Below are 20,017 nucleotides of genomic sequence, written 5' to 3'. Positions count from 1 at the left end.
CTTCAGTCTGGGGCGGGGGACTGAGAGAGAGAGAGAGAGAGAGAGAGAGAGAGAGAGAGAGAGAGAGAATATGAAAATATCAAATCCCAGCTCAACCCCTTACTAGAGTGTGGTCTAGATGGAGCAGGTCACTCAAACTTTTGAACTTCAGTTTACCCATCTATAAAATTGACTGCAGTACCCAGTGTCTACATTATAGGTGGCCATGAAGTTCAAATAACAATTAATAGAAAATATGGGGGTCATGCTTAGCTGCCTGGCCCATCTTCTCTATCATTACAGGAGGGAGTGGAATCTCATGGGTAGGAAGTTTCTGAACAGAGTTGATTGGGCTCAGTTCTGCCATCTGAGTCAAAACTCAAAACAGCAGGTTTTCAGGATGGTGTCCATCCCAGGACAGCCAGGCAGACTCCACTCTGGCTGGCCTAGCTGAGTCTGTGATCCTGTGGTTTCTCTGCATTGGGGAATTTGGAGATTTTCCTTTGCTCAGAGCATCAATACTGAACAAAGGCCTTTCAGGTCACTGCTGAGCCAGGACCACTGCCATCCCTTGCCATGGAAGGCTAGGCCTTTCCGTTGTGATCCTCTGAGCCTTGGAAGCCTGGTACCTGGCCCAGCTGCCTCACACACTGTGACCCATACCACAGGGAGAGGCAGCCAGGAGGCTTTGGCCAGTATCCCTCCACCCCCTTTCTGAGAACTGCTCCCTGCAGGGGCAGAGCTGAGGGCAACCAGGCTGAATGGGGCCCTTTATCCCCAGCTCCCACTGGGAGGCCGAGCCACTGCCCACCACACCCATGCCCAGGAGGAGCTGAGCAGAGACACTTGGCCCCAGTGCCAGCCTCTGCCTTAACCACGCTCTCTGGCCCCACTCTGTCTGGGTCCTGCAGGATGAGTCCAGCCCTTGCGTCAGAGATGGCAGCCTCAGTGTGAGATGAGCTTATAACCTCAAAGTGTGTGTGCACATACACAAGTGCGTGAATGAGAGAGGTACCCAGAGCAAGACTGTGAACACATACTAGGGCATTGACTCCATTCAGTACAAGTCAGTGGCCTGCTGTTTGCAAAGCTGGGCCCAAGGACACATCGGCCAGCATTGTGCTTGCATTCTGTTCTGCAGGAATCCTATGAAGAGAGCTCAGTCTAAGCATTACCAGTGGTGGTATGCAGTGGGAGGGAAACCATCCAGGCCTGGGAGACAGGGGAAAGAATTCCTGTGTTCCAAGTGCCCTGCCCAGTGAGGTGACATTTACTATGAAATCCAAAGACTGGAAGGCTTAAGCTGTGCAAAGGGCAGCAGGAGCAGGACTTGGAGAAAGAGGGCAGAGTGCGCAAGGCCCTGAGGCTGAATCAGGGCTGTGTTGTGGCATGGGCACAGGAGAGGGCAGTGTGATGGGAGATGATTTCCCAAGAAGGCAAGAACCAGTGCCTTCATAGCCTGCAGGCACAGAAAAACAAAGTTTTATCCTCAGTGCCCTGGGCACTCACTGAAAGCTTTAAGCAAGAGTTAGGTTTTAAGAATGTTATTCTGGGACTGGTGAAATGGCTCAGCAGGAAAAGGCACTTGCTGCCAAGCCTGATGATCTGAGTTCAATCCCTGGAAGGAGAGAACTGACTCTTGACAGTTGTCCTCTGACCTCCACAATAAACAAATGTAAAAAAAAAAAAAAAATTTAAATAAAAAATATTATTCTGGCTGGGTGTGGTGGTGCACACCTTTAATCCCAGCACTCAGGAGGCAGAGGCAGGCGGATCTCTGTGAATTCAAGGCCAGCCTGGTCTACATAGTAAGTTCCAGGACATCTGGGGCTACAGGGAGACCCTGTCTCAAAAAGACCAAAAAAAAATTAAATTAAAAAAAATTATATATATATAATTCTGAAGCTAGGCATGGTGACACAGACTTATAATCTCAGCACTTGTGAGGCTGAGACAGGAGGATTACCAAGTTCAAAGCAAGCCTAGGCTACATAGTGAGCTCTAGCCTGGGCCACAGAGTGAGACCCTGTCTCAACAGCAGCCAACACAACAACAACAAAAAATTCATTCTGGCTGGTGGAAGTAGATTGGGAATGGGACAGGGGAAGATAAGGAATCAAAACAGAATGAGCTGGGTACAGTGGTGTGTATCTACCTGCTGGGGAGACTGAGACAGGATGATGACTTGAACCCAGAGGTTTGAGGGCAGCCTGGCTCAAAAGAACAACAGCGAGGGAGAGGAAGGGAGGGAGGGAGGGAGGAAGGAAGGGAGGAAAGAAAGGAAGGAAGGAAGACTATAGGACCTAGACAGACCATTGATCAGATAGATACCCAGTAACTTGACCTCACCTTGTAATGACAGCCTTGTGTGCCATGCGCTTCTTCCAATCCATTTTCCAGACTGTGGTCCTGCTGGGTAGATGAGAAAGCCGACATTCAGGAAGCATAAGGTGTCCAGGACCACAGTGGTGTCACAGCCAGCCTCCAGCTGGGTGGTCCTAGATTTTAAAACATTTTGCTCCCTTCAGCCTGGCTCTGGGACCTGAAATTGTTTCTCCCTCTGAGATGCCATGGAGCTTCCTCTAGCTGTAAGTGCTATGGCAACAGTGGCATTATAGTTTGTTTTTCTTTTAAAACAGGGTCTCATTCTGTAGCCCAGGCTGGCCTAGAATTCATGGCAATCCTCCTGCCTCAGCTGTCCCAGTGCTGGGGTTACAGTTCATGCACCATCACACACAGCTGAGAGTTAGTTTCAGTCCATTGTAAAACAGTGGGCTTTTGCAAGTCTGTTTTCTTGAATGTGTGGAAGTCCTGGGAGTTGGAAAAGGGGGCCAAGTGTAGCTCAGTTGGTGGAGTACTTCCTAGCATGCAACACATAAACTGGGTGTGGTAACATACAAAGTAAGTTCCAGGCCACTGGGCTACATGAGAACCTGTCTCAAAAAACGGGAAGAGGAGTTATACACGCATGGGTAGCCACCATTTATCTCTTTTCTTTCTTTGAGATGGGTCACACTGATCTCAAACTTGTGGACTTGAGTGATCTCTTGTTTCAACCTCCTGAGCAGCTGGGACTAAAGGTGCATGCCACCATGTCCCACTGACATTATTCTTTCCAGGGATGGACCATCCCATCAGCCCATAGTTGTCCTATGGATGGCCCTCTCTTATCACCAGTATAGTCAGCTAGTATCCTCCTACAGCTAGTATCCTCCTATTGTCTCACGGACCTGGTAATGGCCTGCTTATAGAACACACCTAACTCCTGGGGTTTACTACAGAGCTCTCCGAAGGCTGGGATGGGGTCTCTTGCCAGTGGTGCTGTGTCTGCTTTTTCTGCTGTTCTAGGCCTCTGGTTCCCTGGCTCTTACTGGGGCAAAGGAATCACTTTTCATAAAAAGCTCTGGAGGCTGTGACTAGGGACTACCTCCTAAACACCCACATTCCCCCTAACCTCAGAATGAAATCAAAGCCCTCATTGTGGTACTTAAGACCTTGGGGAAGGAAGGCCTGGAGAGGTGGCTCGGTGATTAAGAGTACTTGCTGTTCTTGATGCATAGCTCATAGCCACCAGTAACTCTAGTTCCAGGAGACTGAATGTTCTCTTCTGGTCTCTCATGGCACCTGTGTACACAAGTGCATGCACAGACAGACGACAGACAGACACACACATGTAATTAAAAAAAATTTTTTTTAATCTTAAAAATATGTAAGTAGGGCTGGACAGATGGCTCAGTGGTTAAGAACAGTGACTGTTCTTTCAGAAGACCCAAGTTTGAATCCTAGCACCCACATGGCAGCTAACAACTGTCTGTAACTCCAGTTCCAGGAGATCTGACAGCCTCTTCTGTCCTCCATGGGCATTGCATGACACAGGTGCACTTACTTACATGCAGGCAATATATGCATACACATAAAAATAAAAAATAATAAAACATTTTTTAAAAATATGTAAGTAACGGGGCTGGAGAGATGGCTCAGTGGTTAAGAATTTGGGCATTGCACAACGTGGGTGCACTTATACACATGCAGGTAATACATGAATACCTACAAAATAAAAATAATAAATAAAATATTTTTTTAAAAAATGTAAGTAAGAGTCTGGAGAGATGACTCAGCAAGTGGTTAAGAGCACTGGCTGTTTTTTCAGAGGACCCAGATTCAGTTCCCGGCACCCACATGGTAGCTAACAACCATTTGTAACTCCAATTCCAGGGGATCTGATTCCCTCTTCCGGCTTCTGTGGGCATTGCATGCATGTAGTACGGTTATATACATGCAGGCAAAACACTCATACATATTAAATAAAAATAAATAAAATAGGCCTGGAAAGATGTCTCAGTGGTTAAGAATCCTTACTGTTCTTCCAGAGGATCCAGGTTTGATTCCCAGCATTCACACAGCAGCTAAAAGCCATCTGTAACTCCAGTTCCAGGGGATCAGACACCTTCTGCCCTCTATGGGCTCTGCACACATGTATTGTGCTTACATGCATTCAAGCAAAATACTCATACACATAAAATAAAAGTAAATAAAATATTTTAAAAATAAATAAAGCGCGCGCACGTGTGTGTGTGTGTGTGTGTGTGTGTGTGTGTACTTTAGGTTGCTTCAGGGATTAATCAAGAAACCTCAATAAGAAACTCTTAGCATAGCATATGTAAGAGTACAGTAAGCCCTTAGCTACCACTAATATTCATCCCTCCTCTGCCTCTCTTGGGCCCCATAACCTACTGAAGATCCACCTCAGGGAACAGCTGTGGAGACCAGGTTCCAGTGGAGAGTGCAGAGGCCCAGTTAGGAGAACCCCGCTGCAAGGCAGCATAGCTGGAATGCAGGACTCTCACCTGGGGTACCTGCTCCTTAACTGGTCCCTACAGCCCCTCAGCCCAGTCCTGGATGGCAGGAAGAGGGACTTGCACTTAACGTCCAGATGCTGCCACCTCATTGTGTTTCTTCAGCTTCCTTCTCCCTTCCCGGAGCAAGTTAAGTCCTGCTGAGTTGGGTCTGTTTCAGGTTGAGTGTAATCTGCCCTGTGATACCGTATTTCTGAGGCAGCATCCCATGGCTTTGAAGAGAAGCAGCAGCCAAGCCTGCCATAAAGGGGCTGCAGTGCATTTACAAGCAGCCTTTAATGCCCTGTGGTCTCAGCTTCCTTAATGGGGATTTCCCTCCTCCTCCTTTTCCTCTCTCCCTTTAATATGGTCCCTGGTTTGGCTTTCCCAGTGCGGTTTGGATTCCTCATGGAGAAGTCAAGACCATTGACTCGCTTCCAGGCCTCCCCTTCCTCATCCCTGTGGGCTGACTGGGCCAAAACCCCAAGTATAGAAAAGAAACATTGCTCAAGAGAGCAGCCCCATTGGGGTTCCAAAAGGCTGTGAGCTGACTTGTGCTTGAATTCCTCTATGATTTTACACTGGAGCAGCAGACCTGTGAGCCCTGTGGAGGGGCTGCGCAGTATCACGCATGGAATGGTGGCCTTGCTTACAGCAGTCAACGGGGCCTGTGCTCAGGAGCCAGGGAAGCTTTGATCAGATAAAGCCTTCCCCTTCCCCCACTTTCCATGTCCTTCCCTTCTCTAAACCTCTGTACCTCCCAGAGACCTGAGTTACCTCTTCTCTGTCTTCACTAGTCTCATCACCTGCTCTGACTCAGGAGCAACATTTACATCCCTAGAAGACAAGGCTTAGCCAGCAGTGCAGTTGACTTGGAGATGCAGGCCAGGAGGGGCACCCAGGTGGCTTCCTTATCTCCTTCCCTCCCTCTTTTCACTCTCACAGATTGAGAAAGGGTAGGGGGTGTCACTTTTGGAGAGTGAGGCTACCCTCAGGTTGGTACACTAGGTCCCTCTTTCTAGGCTGCCCTAATTTCCTCTATGTGTTCCTCCCGGGTCCTGCTGGGTACCTCTAAACTACTGGTATCACAGAGTCTGGTTGCTCTGATAAACAGCTGGCTCAGGTTGGAAGCCCAGAACTTCAGCTAAGGGCCACCCCTCATTTTGTCAGTCCGGAGAGAAGTCTCAGCACACAAAGCAATGGCTTTTACACAGCATCTCCACAGTTGCACACGTACGCTCCTTGACATATGAGCAATAAAGTAGCAGGCAACCGGGGCTGGAGAGATGGCTCAGTGGTTAAGAACACTGACTGTTCTTGCAGAAGACCCGGGTTTGAATCCTAGCACCCACATGGCAGCCAACAACTGTCGGTAACTCCAGTTCCAGGGGATCCAATGACCTTTTCTGTCCTCTGCAGGCATTGCACGACACGGGTGCACTTACCTACATGCAGGCACTATACTCACACACATATAATTTAAAAGATAATAATAATGATAAATAAAATATTTAAAGTGGCAGGCAACCAAAAAGAATAATAGGACAAGAGGCAAGGACACCAAACATTGTCCCTCCACAAGTAGTGGCATCACCAGTCTCTTAATCACCTTTTATCTCCTTTGCAAGGGAATCCCACAGTAGAGCTCTTTTGTCTGGGTGATTTTGCAACTCGTCATCTGGAGGTGGACAAACTGACTCCAGGGGGCATGAGTGGAAGGGAGCTCAGACAAAGGCTCAGGTGTGACGGGGGTGTAAGTATGCCAGCAGGTACTTACTGAGCACCTGCTGTGTGCTAGGCCATGCTAAATGGATCGTATGAGCAGACGGGGAATGAGCTGTACACTGCGTATGGAAAGATAAGACGTGAATGGGAATCAAGTCATACACGTGATGTGCTTAGGTGATCCCGTCTCTTTTAGACAGAGCTGATGACTAGTACTGCAGTGATAGGAAAGTGAGAGGTCACTGTAGACTCTGTTCACATGACACAAGGTCCCCCTCATTATGCCCTTTTCCCTGCCAAAGGCTGCTTTATGGAACAACCAGGGCTTTCTGCCCGAAGGAGCCCACGTAAGCTAAAGTGGCAGAATAGATGCCCTCCAAAGCAGCTTTCAGTGATAAGAGGGAACTGGGTCAATGCCCCAACTACCCCAGCCTCTTTGGCCTTAGAGGGGAGACCCCTGAGGAGCCTTCTAGTTGCTTCCTACAGTGACCCAACAGGACTGGGCCCCAGCTGCCCACAGAGAGCTACTGTCTTGCCCTTTCTCCTTTGTGGCTTACTCTCCTCCCTTCCCCTAATGGTATTTACTGTTTCTTCCCTTCCCCCTGGTGACTTGCACTAAAATCCTTGTTTCTGACTACTGCTGGGGAACAACCTAAACCAAGGCAATGGCCTTGCTTAGTACTTCACTTGAACCCCAGCAGAAACCTAGTGGGTTAACTTGCAGTCTGTACATTTGTTCATGGACAGTGGACATGGTCTTAATTCCGACTGCTTGAAACCAAATGATGATATCAATCTCCAACTATTTTTTTAATATTTTATGTAAGTGAATGATGTCATGCAATGCCTATGGAGGTCAGAAGAGGGTGTCAGATCCCCTAGAACTGGAGTTTCAGATGGTTGTTAGCTGCCATGTGGGTGCTGAGAACAAAACCCAGGTCCTCTGCAAGAGCACCCAGTGCTCTTAACTGCTGAGCTATCTCTCTAGCCCCCACTATTTTTTAATTGATTTTTTTTCAATGTATATTTTTATTGAATTTTCTGCATTTCATACAATCCATCTTAATCATATTTAGACCCTCCTCCCCTACCTGCACCCTGATATAACCTCCCCCTACCAAATTTCATGCATTATCATATATGTTAAGGCCTGTCAAATCAAGTTTGTATACCCAGATGTCCCTCAGTGTGAGCTTATCCACTGGAGTCTAGTCAGCCTATCTAGAGTCACTCCCTTTTAAGGAGTGACTTTAAGGAGTGATCTTTAGAAGATCAACTCTCTCACCCAGCAGTAATCAGCTGCCAATAGTTCCTTACTAAGTTTGTGGCCTGCTGCCCATTTCCCTAGTTCTGTGCTGGATTTTTATCAGATTGAGTTTGAATGAGTCTTGTGCATGCTGTTACCATTGCTCTAAGTTCATATGAGCAAATTCCCAGAGGCCTGGAAGACTCTGTTTCCTTATGAGCATGCACCAATCCTGGCTTTTACAATTTTTCTTTCTATTCCCTCTTCTGCATTGGTCCCTGAGCCATGGTTGGGTGAGGTTTAATACAGGAGTCCTATCCGGGACATGCACTCTGCAGTCTCTTATTCTCTACGTTCATGCCAGTTGTGGCCTCTGTGTGCATTGCCCTATGTTGCATGAGAAGTTTCGCTGGTGAGAGCTGAGAGATGCATTAGTATTCTCTCTAACCCCTGTTCCGCTATGTTCTATGAGCCTTAGGTATAGAGGTTCTGTTGTAGATGTGTTGCTTAGGGCTGGTCATCTCACAGACACTTATTCTCTGTGTTTGACCAGTTGTGGAACTCTGTAATAGCCTCTATCAGGGTAGTATGCAGGTCTCAGATAGGAAAGTATAATTGATTTTTTTTAATGTGTATGAGTGTTTTGCCTGCACATGTGTGTCATGTAGTGTCCATGAGGCCAGAAGAAGGCATCAGATCCACTAGAACTGGAGTTATAGATGGTTGTTAACCACCGTGTGGGTACTAGAACTGAACCTAGGTCCTCTGCAAGAGCAGTCAGTGCTCTTAACCACTGAACGATCTCTCCAGCCCTATCTAACTGGTTTATTTTATTTATTATTTTTATTTTATGTGTATGAGTATATTGCCTGCATGTATGTGAGTGCACCCATGTCCTGCAATGCTGTGGAGGTCAGAAGAGGGCTTCGGATTCCCCTGGAACTGGAGTTAAGGACGGTTCATAGCCACCATGTGGGTGCTGGGATTCAAACCCGGGTCCTCTGCAAGAGCAGTCAGTGCTCTTAAACACTGAGCCATCTCTCCAGCCCCCTAGCTAGTTTAAATAAAAGGAGACTGTTACAGTTTTACACCAGTCCCAGGAAACAGCTACATCCAGCTACTGAAATAGCAAAGAAATCTGCCCCTCTCTGTCTGACTCTGTCAGTTCCCCCAAGAAGCATTTACTGAGCATATACCCTATGCCAGGCACAATTTTTCTTTTTCTTTTTCTTCTCAAGCAATAATAAAGTTGGCCTGGGGCCTCGAGTCTTTCATCCAACCAAGTTAGAAACTTTGGCAGAGAGAAGACTCAGGGCTATTCCTCTTTGGCTCAGAGGGTCCTGCCCATGCTTGAGCCAATCACTGTGGTTCTGGTTGATTAGGCTGTGTCACCAGGCTTACCTGGCCAGGGGGTGTCATCAGCCTTGCTGGCAATAGAGGAGGCCTTCTCCAGAGGACATCAGGGACAGATTGGGACAACAGATAGGTGTTATAACTCTAGGTGAGCCCTTCATCACCTGCTGGCTCCATGGGCCCCTTGATGGGTCACCAATGTTATAACACATAGCAGAATGTAGCTAGTGCTCTAGGAATGCACAATGTGTTGTATATATTCTAGAAAGAGGAAGATTATCTCGAGCACACCCTAAAGCAAGGCCTTCTGAAAAGGAGACAGTCACTGACCCTGGACATTAACATCCACTGGGTACAGAAGTGCCAATGTGTAAGGCCTCAAACATCAGATCAGTGAGTTCAAATTCTGAATTTGACAGGCTGGCCTGGGGATGGAGCTCAGTAGTAGAGTGTTTGCCTAGTATATGCCTAGAGTGGGGATTCTGAGGATAGGATCAGCTGAATTACTGGTGTAGAAAAGTACTGTGCATTGATATATTCATGATTGAATGTGACTATGTGTTGTGTATTCGTCATGACCGAACACACTGACTTGTTCATCATGACTGAGTAAGAAAAGGTCTGAGGGATGAGCACTTCCTGTAAGCCTTGCCCATACCTGTAGACTGATGTCCCAGCCTGAATGGCTGTAGGCTTTGTGTTTAGAGGCCAGAGAATAGTCAGGCTGGAACAACCATGATCCCTTTGGTGTTGCCTGTCCCGCCCTGGAAATAGTCACCCACCTAAACTAAGAATAGGAATTCTTGCCTGGCTGGCAGAAAGGAATGCTAAGTTCTCAAGGAGGGATGAGCCAGAAAACAAAACAGCATGTGGGTTGGACCATTCTTCATATTTACCTGTGAGGTCACTAGAGAGCCATGCCCCACATTGGGCATTGTTCCTGCCACAGACCCAGACAAGGTGACTTGGCCAGGTTGTTCATAGAAGCCCAAGATGGCAGCCTCCAGGGAGAGACCCAGGGTGCTCAACTTCGGGCACCTACTGTCCCCCCAGAGAGGTGATAGTTCCTTTCTTGCTTTGTTGACAGTGGGCTGAGGTGATACAGGTGGTGACCAGCTGAGATGCTGAGACTCCAAGGGGAGGGAAAATGGGAGAATCTTTGAGTCAGCTTTGGTCAGACTAGCCCTGCTCATGGAGCCTCTCTCTTCCAGGCAAGATCCTCTTCCGGAGAAGCCACATCCGGGACGTTGCTGTGAAGAGACTGAAACCCATCGATGAGTACTGCAGGGTGAGGCTGGGGTTTTGGGGTGAGGGATAGTTGGAACCTTGGCCTCAGGCCCCTTCTGCCAGTGAAGAAAGTTCTCTATGCAAAATCCACCAGGGGCCTGATTTTTCCTGGCTGAGGTTGGGGAGTGAATGTTGCTTGGGAGTGGTCACCCCTGGGACTGGGTCACCCTCTGGGGCAGAGGGTCTAGGGTTCACAGATAAGGCTCTGCTCCATTTGGAATGTAGCCATGTTTAGGAAATGCTGGACTAAATCACTTCTACCAGCTTAGGAGCTAAGTGCTGACAGGATCCTATGGGTAGTATTTTGCTAAAGGCAGGAGGACTGTTTCTTTGAATTCCTTAAGAGGAATGGTTGGAGTCAGTTCTGAATACAGTGGCATCCAGAATACACATTTGTTTATTCACATAAGTCTTGTTAGATATAACTGTCCATATATACATTACTTTGTACATCTCTTTGTTTTTTGAGATAGGGTTTCAAGTAGCCTAGGCTAGCTTCAAACTTATTATGTAGTAAAGGCTGACCTTGAACTCCCGATCCTCCTGCCTCCCAAGTGCTAGGATTACAGGCTTATACGTACATCTTTATAGATGCAAATTTACAGACAGAAACAACAGTGATGTCATAAACCCGAGCCTATTTGACTTTCTGCTTGTTTTGTTTTGTTGGTCGGAGTTTTGGGGTCTCAACATGTTATCATTTAATGTCCTGAAGCTACCTGTGTCATTGGCACATAGATGGCCAGACTGGTTGATTCAAAGCCCTATGTAGCCTCATGAATTTATTTAGCACCCCCAAGCCTCTGTGTTCATGTCTTTCCAGTAGGAAAGAGGGTGGTCCCCCTATCATGAGGGTGGAGTTCACTGACATGAACCAGTGTGGTGTGTGGCTCAGAGGAATGCTTCTACAGGTGCCTTTGCCATTCTTACAGAGCACAGACATTTATATTAAATAAACAAATAATTTTTTTTAGATAGGATCTCCCTCCCGGCTGGCCTGGACCCCCAGGCTAGCCTCAGTTTTACAGAGATCTACCTGCCTCTGCCTCCCCTGTGCTGGGATTAAAGGTGTATACCACCATGCCCAGCTTATGTAAATTTTTTAAAAACACACTAAATGCAAATAAAGGGCTGGAGGTGTTGCAGTGGTAGACCGCCTAGTATGTACAAAGCCCTGTGTTCAGTCCCTAGCACTGAAGAATAAACTAAAAATACAGAAATAAATAATAAAAAATAAGCAAATAAATGAAAAAAGGCATTAAATAATCAGCTGTTATTCCTGATCCCACTGACTTTAATAAAATAGAATTTTATCATTAAGCTGGTATGGTGGCACATGGTTGTAATCTAGCACTCAGGAAGCTAAAACCAGCCCGGAGTACATAGCAATATCATGACTCAAAAAAACCAAGTGTTAAAGGTACAGCTCAGTGGTGGAGCTTAGCATGCCCAAAGCCCTGGGTCTGATCCTCAGCATCTCAAAAAAAAAAATCAGACCCCATAGTAGGTTTCGATACTATGGGGTCTGATTCAGGAATCCCAGGGAAGGGGACAGCAAGATGGCGCAAGATGGCTCAGGTAAAGGTGCCTCCTGCCAAACCTGACAAGTTCAACCCCTGGGACCCATAGCAGAAGGAGAGAATCCATTCCTGCAAGTTATCCTCTGACCCCTGCACACATACTGTGGTACAAGCATGGGGCACATACATATCAATCAATCAAATAATAAAGTAATTTTTTTAAAAAAGCATTTTTGGCTGGGCGTGGTGGTGCACACCTTTAATCCCAGCACTCGGGAGGCAGAGGCAGGTGGCTCTCTGTGAGTTCAAGGCCAGCCTGGTCTACATAGTGAGTTCCAGGACAGCTGGGGCTACACGGAGTCCTGTCTCAAAAAGACCAAAAGAAAAAGTGTTTTTAAAAAATAATCCCAAGGAGGGACTGGGGAGATGGCTCAATAGGCAAGTGTGCTTATTATAAGCGCAAGCTAAGAACCTGAGTGTGGATCTCTAGCACCCAGTACAAAGCCAGGTGAGACTTCATACACCTCAACTCCAGCACTGAAGAGAGCAGAGACAGGAGGATCCCTGGCCGGCCAGCCCAGCCAGGAAAAAAACAGCAAGTTCCAGATTTATCTCGAAACCCTGTCTCAAGGGAATAAGGCAGAGTGATACATAGATACATAGAACAGGACACCCAACTTGATGTCCTTCTCAGGTCTCCACAAGTGCACATGGGCACACACACATGCATAGACACGCAGACACTGTAGAGAGAGAGAATCCCAGAGAGACTGGGCATGGTGACATCAATAATCCTGGCACTTGGGAGGCTGAGACAGGGTGGAAGATGGCCCAAGTTTGAGGCCATCCTGGACTGTCTCAGGCATATTAGAACAAAAAGAACCGGGGTCTAATCCCAGAGCCCCACTCACAAACTGTATGACTTTGAACAAATGGGATTGAAAACCACTGTCTCCCAGGCATTGAGTGGGAGAATGCATAGCAGTGTCCAGTGACCTCACAAATATCCCCCACTGAGCTCTTCCTGGTAAGGTTCTTTTCTATTTTAATATTTTATAGTCCTGAGTCATTCTTAGCAACACAAATATTTAAATCAGGTTGGGTATAGTGGCACACGCTTATAATCCCAGGGCTATCCTCAGCTATATAATGAGTTTGAGACCAACCTGGGCTACATGAGACCTTGTTTCTAAATAATTAATAAATAACCAATCCCACAGATGTTTACATCAGAGCCAAGTTGTTAACTACCATCCCCTAGCTTCCAGGAAGACAAGTCATCCCCTATACTGTCTGGTAAACCCATGTCAACTTGGGTCACATGTTCAGCTGTGTAAAGGATGACCCATGATGAACAGCCCTCAGCTAGATATCCCTCTTCAGGTCAAAAATGTCTTTTCTCTTTAAAGGACATTCATTGTTTCTAGTTAAACTGACAGCTGCATCCAAGTTTTTATTGCTTTTTACTCCTTTTCCAAGAAGTTAAATAGATGGGCAAAGCTAATGGAGGTAGGACAGAGGCAAGAGAAAGCCTTTGCAGCTGACTTGAATCAGTCTGCCTCCTGAGCTGGGGACCCCAGGTATCTGTAGTTGACTGAGACTCAGAGGAGGAAACAGATAGCATCTTGTCTCCTCGGGTCACACTTCGAATGCTCTCAAGTGCTACTGGCAGCAGGAGAGCCACTGAAGTGGGGTCTGCTAGGAGAGGGCCTCCTAACCTGTTTAGCATGGATGGGAGTGGGTCAGAGCAGGACTGCTGACTGGGTCAGGGGTTCATCATCTGATAGGCATCTCTCAGGCAGGACTTCACTCTGTGAATATGCCAGAGCAGGGATCCTGCAGACTGGTCTGTAATTCTGCTGCATTAGAATACTGGGCTCTATACTCCAGTTGTCTGAGAGGCCCACTGACCCTTCCGAGGTCAGTGGGATATGCTAGCAGTGACCTATGCTCACAGCCACTCAGTAGCGCTTTCCACAGCTCTACCATCAGATGGTATGGTCTGTGACCACTCAGTGTCACTGCCACCACAGCCAACTTCATGCCTGCCCCATGTGTAGTCCACTCCACAGCTAGACTTTGTCTGTCCCTGTCCTTTTGTTTGTTTGATTTTTGAGTCAGAGCCTTGTTATGTAACCAGTGGTAACTTCAAACTCTTAAGAAACCCCTACCTTAGCCTTTTAAGTGCTGAGATGGCAGGTGCATGTCACCACACCTAGCTTCCTGACCTTAGATACACACCATGTAGAGTTCTGAAGTCCTTATTTACAGTCTCCTGCATATCCAGCTTGGCTTGGCTGGCCAACATCTGCTTCCTCAGACTTACCAGGCAATGTGGGAGCACCCAAAATTGTGAGGCTGGCTGTATACAGATATGGAAAGTCTGACTTTGCAATGGGTACTCTGCCACAATGGCCAGCCATTTCTCTTTGAAAGGTGATTTCAGGGGCTGAAGAGATGGCTCAATGGTTAAGAGCACTGTCTGCTCTTCCAGAGGACCCAATTTCAGTTCCTAGCACCCACATGGTGACTAACAACCATCTAGAACTCCAGTCTCGAGGGATTCAATGCCCTCTTCTAGCCTTTGAGGTTACTGCAGGGCAAGTACATGCAGGCAAAACATTCATATATTTAAAATCAAAATAAATAAATTAGGAGCTGGAGAGATGGCTCAGCAGTTAAGAGCACTGACTGCTCTTGCAGAGGACCTGGGTTCAGTTCCCAGCACCCACGCGGTGGCTAACAATCGTACTTAACTCCAGTTTCAGAGGAATCTGGCACCCTTTTCTGACCTCCTCAGGTACTGCATGACATGGGTGCACTTACATGCATGCAGGCTATGTACTCATACATATAAAATAAAAATAATAAATTTAAAAAATAATTTTTAAAAAATTAAAAAGGAAATTTCACAGCTCAAAATTCATTATTTTTAAAAAATGTACGTGGAGCAGATTGGATGGAAAATTTCCCAGACACCAGCCAGTAATTGTTTTATGTGGCACTTGAGGGCCAGGGGTCTATCAAGGGGCTCCAAAGGCATTTCTTCAACTCTGTAAATTAATTCGCCATGCGCAACAGGGCGAAGCGGTTGCTGTGTAATAGGTGGAGCCTTCATAAGTTGCAGGCTTTCATCTAGCTGACAGGCCTGAGTTGTGCCATGGGAGTTTGGGCTCACAAGTTCACAGGGGATTCCACTTACTCTGAGGGTGAGACCTGTTTGTAGTGTTTGTCTGGGAAATAAATAAGTGTCCCAGTGGGAGCTATGTGTGGAAGGGAGGTTGTTGGAGAATGGTGTCTCACCTATGACATGGTCATGGCATTTATCCAAGTCCCTGTCTCCTGGTGTGTGTGACCAGAACATTTTTGCTGCCTCATCAGCTGAGCATGTTTCTATACTGTCTGTGGCATACTTGCTTTTAGGGGTGAGGGGACGGTGCAGTCAGGGGTGGGCAGAAAGCCAGAGCCCACCAAGATTAGCATGGGCGTGCTGTGGCTCTCCAGATCCTCCCTCTGCATCTACCAGACCCACCCGCTTTAGACCCACTTCCCAGATTACATGGTTGCAATTCTTAGTTCCAAGTATTCTGTGTCCTACTGTGAAGTTTCTCCACCACATCCCATTATTGGCTCTCCACTTCAGAGAGGGTGACCTCAGTCTTGTGGTTCTGGCTCTGAGGAAGTGCCTGGGGAAGAGTGCTTTAGTGAAGGAGATCATGCTCCCCCTCCACCATGCTCCCCCTCCACCCTTCGTCTTCTCTCTGTCCATTTCTCTGACAGGCCAGAAAGGGTGTTTTCAACCCAGGAGAAAGTTGCTTATGACCCCTTTCTCCTTAGAGTCTCTGGATATGGCATGCCTGCTGCCACTGGTAACAGCAGAGTCATCTCAGCCCATTGCTCTGTGGGCCTCTCCTCAGCACCTGCCTTCCCCCAGGCCCCACTTGGCCTCAGCTAGTCCACCTCTAGGGACATTCAGCTCCACAGTGGCCCTTAGAAAAGACTTTTGGCTCTGGGGAAGCTGGCCTATGCTGTCCCACACTCCTGGGTGGGGGGGCTCCTCTGCTTTGGGCATTGTCCTCTATGGTACAGTAGCATCTAGGTGTCCATCCTCCCAAGTGGTGAAGACCCTTGGGGCCAATTCTGCCTTCTTGTCTTCAATAGCAGTCAGGAAACTGTCTCCTCAAGGGGTGCCTAGCCACTGTCTGCTGACAAGATGAGAAGATACCCAGAGAGAAACCTCAGAGGGTGACATATCCTTCAGAACCAGAGTCCTAGGATCCCTTGTGAAATGACTTCAGTTGCCACCAAGCGTTAGACACTATGTATGTTTCGAAATGAGTGGCTACTTCAGTGCTGAGCATGCAAAACAAACCTGGACCACATAACGAGACCTTGTCAGAAAAAAGTCCCATATAGCCAGGGTGTCAGCATCTGGGAGGTGGCAGCAAGAGGACCAGGAGTTCAAGCCAGCCCTGGCTATATGGGACTTTGTTCCAGATAAGGGGGTGGGGGGGTTTGTGTTTGAGATACCATGATTTGCAGAAGTTCACCTTATCTGTGAGCCCCCAGCTTTCTGGAGGCTGATCTGGGCAAGTCAGAGGCAGTCCCAGGATTGAGGTGGGGACACAGTGGGAGGCCACTGTGAAACTGCAGCTCCCATGTGGCTCTTCCACCCACCCTAGTGTGGTGGGATTCAGGGAAGCAGTGTCTGATAAGTCAGCCAGGGCCCCTCCTATGCCTCCTGAATTCCCCATGTCTGAACGGAGGTGTCAGACACACAGCGCCTCTCCCTCTTCAGTCCACCTTATCTGCCCAGACACTGGGTGTTTAAGAAATCAGTCTGGGAATGTGGGCTAGACCTAGAGCCTATGGAATAGGTAGGACTGGAAAAGAGGGACACTGGTAAGGCCAGCCAATTGTTAAACTGGGGCAACTCAGTCCCTCCGCCTAGGAACCCTGTGCCCCTGGTATTTCCCCTAGAATGAAGCCACTCTTCACCAATCATTCACTGAAAGGCAGAACTGGAAGGGGGCAGAGCCATTCAGCAGACACCCTGCAGGGACTGGTATCTGAGTAGCCCAAAGGCAGGACCTCACCTTTTCCTCTCCTCCTACCTGCACCCCTACTTACTCCCTCTGCTTTTACACAAGATATATGAGGTCAGACTCATTCATCATTGGCCAGCACAGATCTCACCAGTCATACCCTATAGAAAGGCTGTCAGAGTGATAGGTCAGACAGATGATCTCACCGACTCTGCTCACTGACCCTTAAGCAAGATCTTCAGGGTGGATCTGGTCTGTTCTTGCTGTGCAGCAGACCCCTGTAAAGAATGCTAGAGGCAGAGGGCCAGGGATCTTGACACTGCCCACTGACAAAGTGTTGCTATGTACTTACTGGGTGGCCTTAGGGGACTTATTTAACTTCTCTGGGCTATAGTGTCTTATATAAAATTAGAAGCGTAGTAATGCCCTGTTCTGGTTTGATTTCCATTGCTGTGACGAAACACTGACCAAAAAAGCAAGTTGGGGAGGAAAGGGTTTATTTCATCTTACACTTCCCAGTGACAGTCCTCCACTGAGGGAAGTCAGGGCAGGAACCTGGAGACAGGAGCAGAAGCAGAGACAATGGAGGAACCCTGCTTACTGGCTTGCTCCTCTGGCCCATGCTCAGCCTGCTTTCTTATACAACCTAGGACCACCTGCCCAGAGGTGGCACCACCCAGAGTGAGTTGGGTTCTCCCACATCACTCACCAATCAAGAAAAATTCCTCACAGACTTATTCAAAGGTCAGTATGAACCAGGAAATTCCCTCTTCCCAGGTGTGTCAGGTTGACAACTGAAGCTATCCAGCACATGCCCATCTCTGAGTTGATGTGATAGACTGAATGAGTCAGACCCCTAGAATGTTGTATTGCTGGTAAACACTGGCCTCAGCAAAGTTCCTGCCAGACTTCTCCGAGGCTTTGTTATGCTAATGATCACGGTGATAGCCAAGGCCAGGATGCAGGACTCTCCTGGCACTATTTCCATGTGCCCATGGAAGTCATTCTACTTTGGGATTCCAGAGTTAGTCTTTTTCATCCTGGAAAAATTGACAGCCAGAGAGATGAAGTGAGCTGCCCAGGGTCACACAGCAAATAGGCAAATGCAGAGCTAGGACTAGAATCAGGGCTACTGACTCCCATTCCAAGGCTCTTGCCTCTTACCTAGACCATAATAATACCAAGCAATTGCTCAGAGCCAAGCAATGTGCTCGGCTCCTCAGATTCATCACCTCTTCTTAATAGGTGATAGTTATAATATCAAATCCAATGTGCTGAGCTTAGAGAGGGCAGATAAGGCATTCAGGATCACCCAGCCTGTGAAGTGCTGAGGCAAGACTCCAATCCAGGTCTGCTCTGCTTCACTCCCACATGACATGCACTATGAACGTCCACTGGCAGAGCCCAGACCTGAGCTGGGGCACTCCTCCCTCCCCTGGCTTCGCAGGCTCAAGTTTCCCTGTTCTGACTGTCACTTTCGGCATGGCCTGGGGACAGTCTGCTCAGCACCAGCCTCTCTTGCCAAGTGGTTTTGGCTAGAACTGGGCTTGGCGCGACTCAAGGAAGCAACTCCAGGCTGGGAGCCTCTGTTGTTTCCTGGCAATCAGGACAAGCCCTTAACAAGCTCCCTGTAGGCTCCCTGTTAAGTCAGGATGCCACTATCATTCCACCGAAAGGCTTCTTTGTCTGAGGCCCACGCGTCCTCTGCCCCAGCACTGTTCTCTGTCAGCATGAAGAACATTCTCTGTTCTTAGTGGTACGGGTGCCTGATAGGGTCCAGGGCACACTGGACTGGCTGAAACACGCCCTCTACACCCTTGCTTTTCTGAGGTCATCTTGACAACTACTACACACAGGCCCAACCTAGTAATAGCTTCCTTCCAGTTCTGCCCAGCTTAAGCCCTTAAAAACCCCTCTTGAGACCCCTGCTCTCCTCAGGAGCCCTTGCTCCCTCTTCTTTTTCTTCCCATTCTCTCTCCTTCCCTGCCTCCCTCCCTGTTTCTCTGTCCCTCTGTCTCTCTCCATCACCTTTTCTTTTCCCTTCCATCCTTCTAGGGGGAGAACATCCTTCCTGTGTGTTCAATGAGAACATGAGCCCTTTGCAGCAGGTTCCACCCGTCCTACATACTTTCTGAGCGTGGGATGTGGATTCTGCCACTTACCTTATTTACAGTGCCACCTTCTAAAACCCTCAGCACCTCCATTATAAACAGGCAATGCGTCATTTGATATGCTCTCCTGAGGGCTGGTCATGTCATCCTTGTCTGTGAGACAGTAGAGCATAGCCTGTTTCCCCACACACTGAGAAGCCCTCACTGTTGCCAGGTAGCTGGAGAAACTGGCACCTGGGTCAGTCCCTGGCACAGAGTAGTCCCTCATTTAGTATTCATTTCTGTTCTTTTTTAAAAATTATTTATTTAATAACCACATACTTAGAAGAAGCATTTCACTACAGCTTTAACATATTCAGTAAAACACTGCAGAGCAAGAATACATCCCTTTCACAAGTGGCTGCAAGTTTCTAAGTTCACAGTTGAATTAATACAGTTATACAATATTGAACTCAGTGTAAGCCCTGTAAGGCATAAAATTGAATGAGTTTTTAACCTTTAAAAAAGATCTCCATTTCATTTTAGAATATATTGCTCCTTGCAGAAAGACTCATTGTTTTTGCTACTAACACTGAGATGTTGGCGCATGCATCTCTAATCTGTATGTATCCGATTATTACTAGTCACAGTCGGTTACTTTCTGAGCTCCTTGGCATCTGAGCATGGATATAAAGTCATCAGGTAGATTTCAATGGTAATATTTTTCACATCTACTAATTATTAAGGAGCAAATTTTTATGCTTTGAAGAATTATTATTTTTTTAATCATTTAAAAAAAATTTTAATAACTACATGATTAGAAGAAGCATTTCACTACAGCTTTAACATATTCAGTAAAACACTGCAGAGCAAGAATACATCCCTTTCACAAGTGGCTGCAAGTTTCTAAGTTCACAGTTGAATTAATACAAATATA

The 20,017-nt window shown here is 47.3% G+C and overlaps 1 protein-coding gene and 1 long non-coding RNA gene across 3 annotated transcripts in view; one reads left to right on the top strand and one right to left on the bottom strand.

Annotated features, from left to right (window-relative positions):
- The window catches only part of LOC115072445, an 11,948-nt gene extending 6,827 nt beyond the window's left edge, over window positions 1-5,121 (bottom strand). Inside the window, exons 1-2 of the long non-coding RNA XR_003851505.1 lie at window positions 5,022-5,121; window positions 2,329-2,391 (exon numbers count right to left, since the gene is read on the bottom strand). This is a non-coding gene — a long non-coding RNA (uncharacterized LOC115072445). The remainder of the gene's footprint in view (window positions 1-2,328; window positions 2,392-5,021) is intronic.
- The window catches only part of Sh3pxd2a (SH3 and PX domains 2A), a 240,031-nt gene that overhangs the window by 101,129 nt on the left and 118,885 nt on the right, over window positions 1-20,017 (top strand). For both annotated transcript variants that reach the window (XM_008845692.3, XM_029569679.1), the window contains exon 4: window positions 10,350-10,426. In XM_008845692.3, coding sequence (XP_008843914.2) covers window positions 10,350-10,426 — 77 coding nt within the window. The remainder of the gene's footprint in view (window positions 1-10,349; window positions 10,427-20,017) is intronic.

Source organism: Nannospalax galili, unplaced genomic scaffold (assembly GCF_000622305.1).
Source record: "Nannospalax galili isolate Female #2095 unplaced genomic scaffold, S.galili_v1.0 scaffold161, whole genome shotgun sequence".
NCBI lineage: Eukaryota > Metazoa > Chordata > Mammalia > Rodentia > Spalacidae > Nannospalax > Nannospalax galili.
This window is presented reverse-complemented; position numbering and strand designations above follow the sequence as displayed.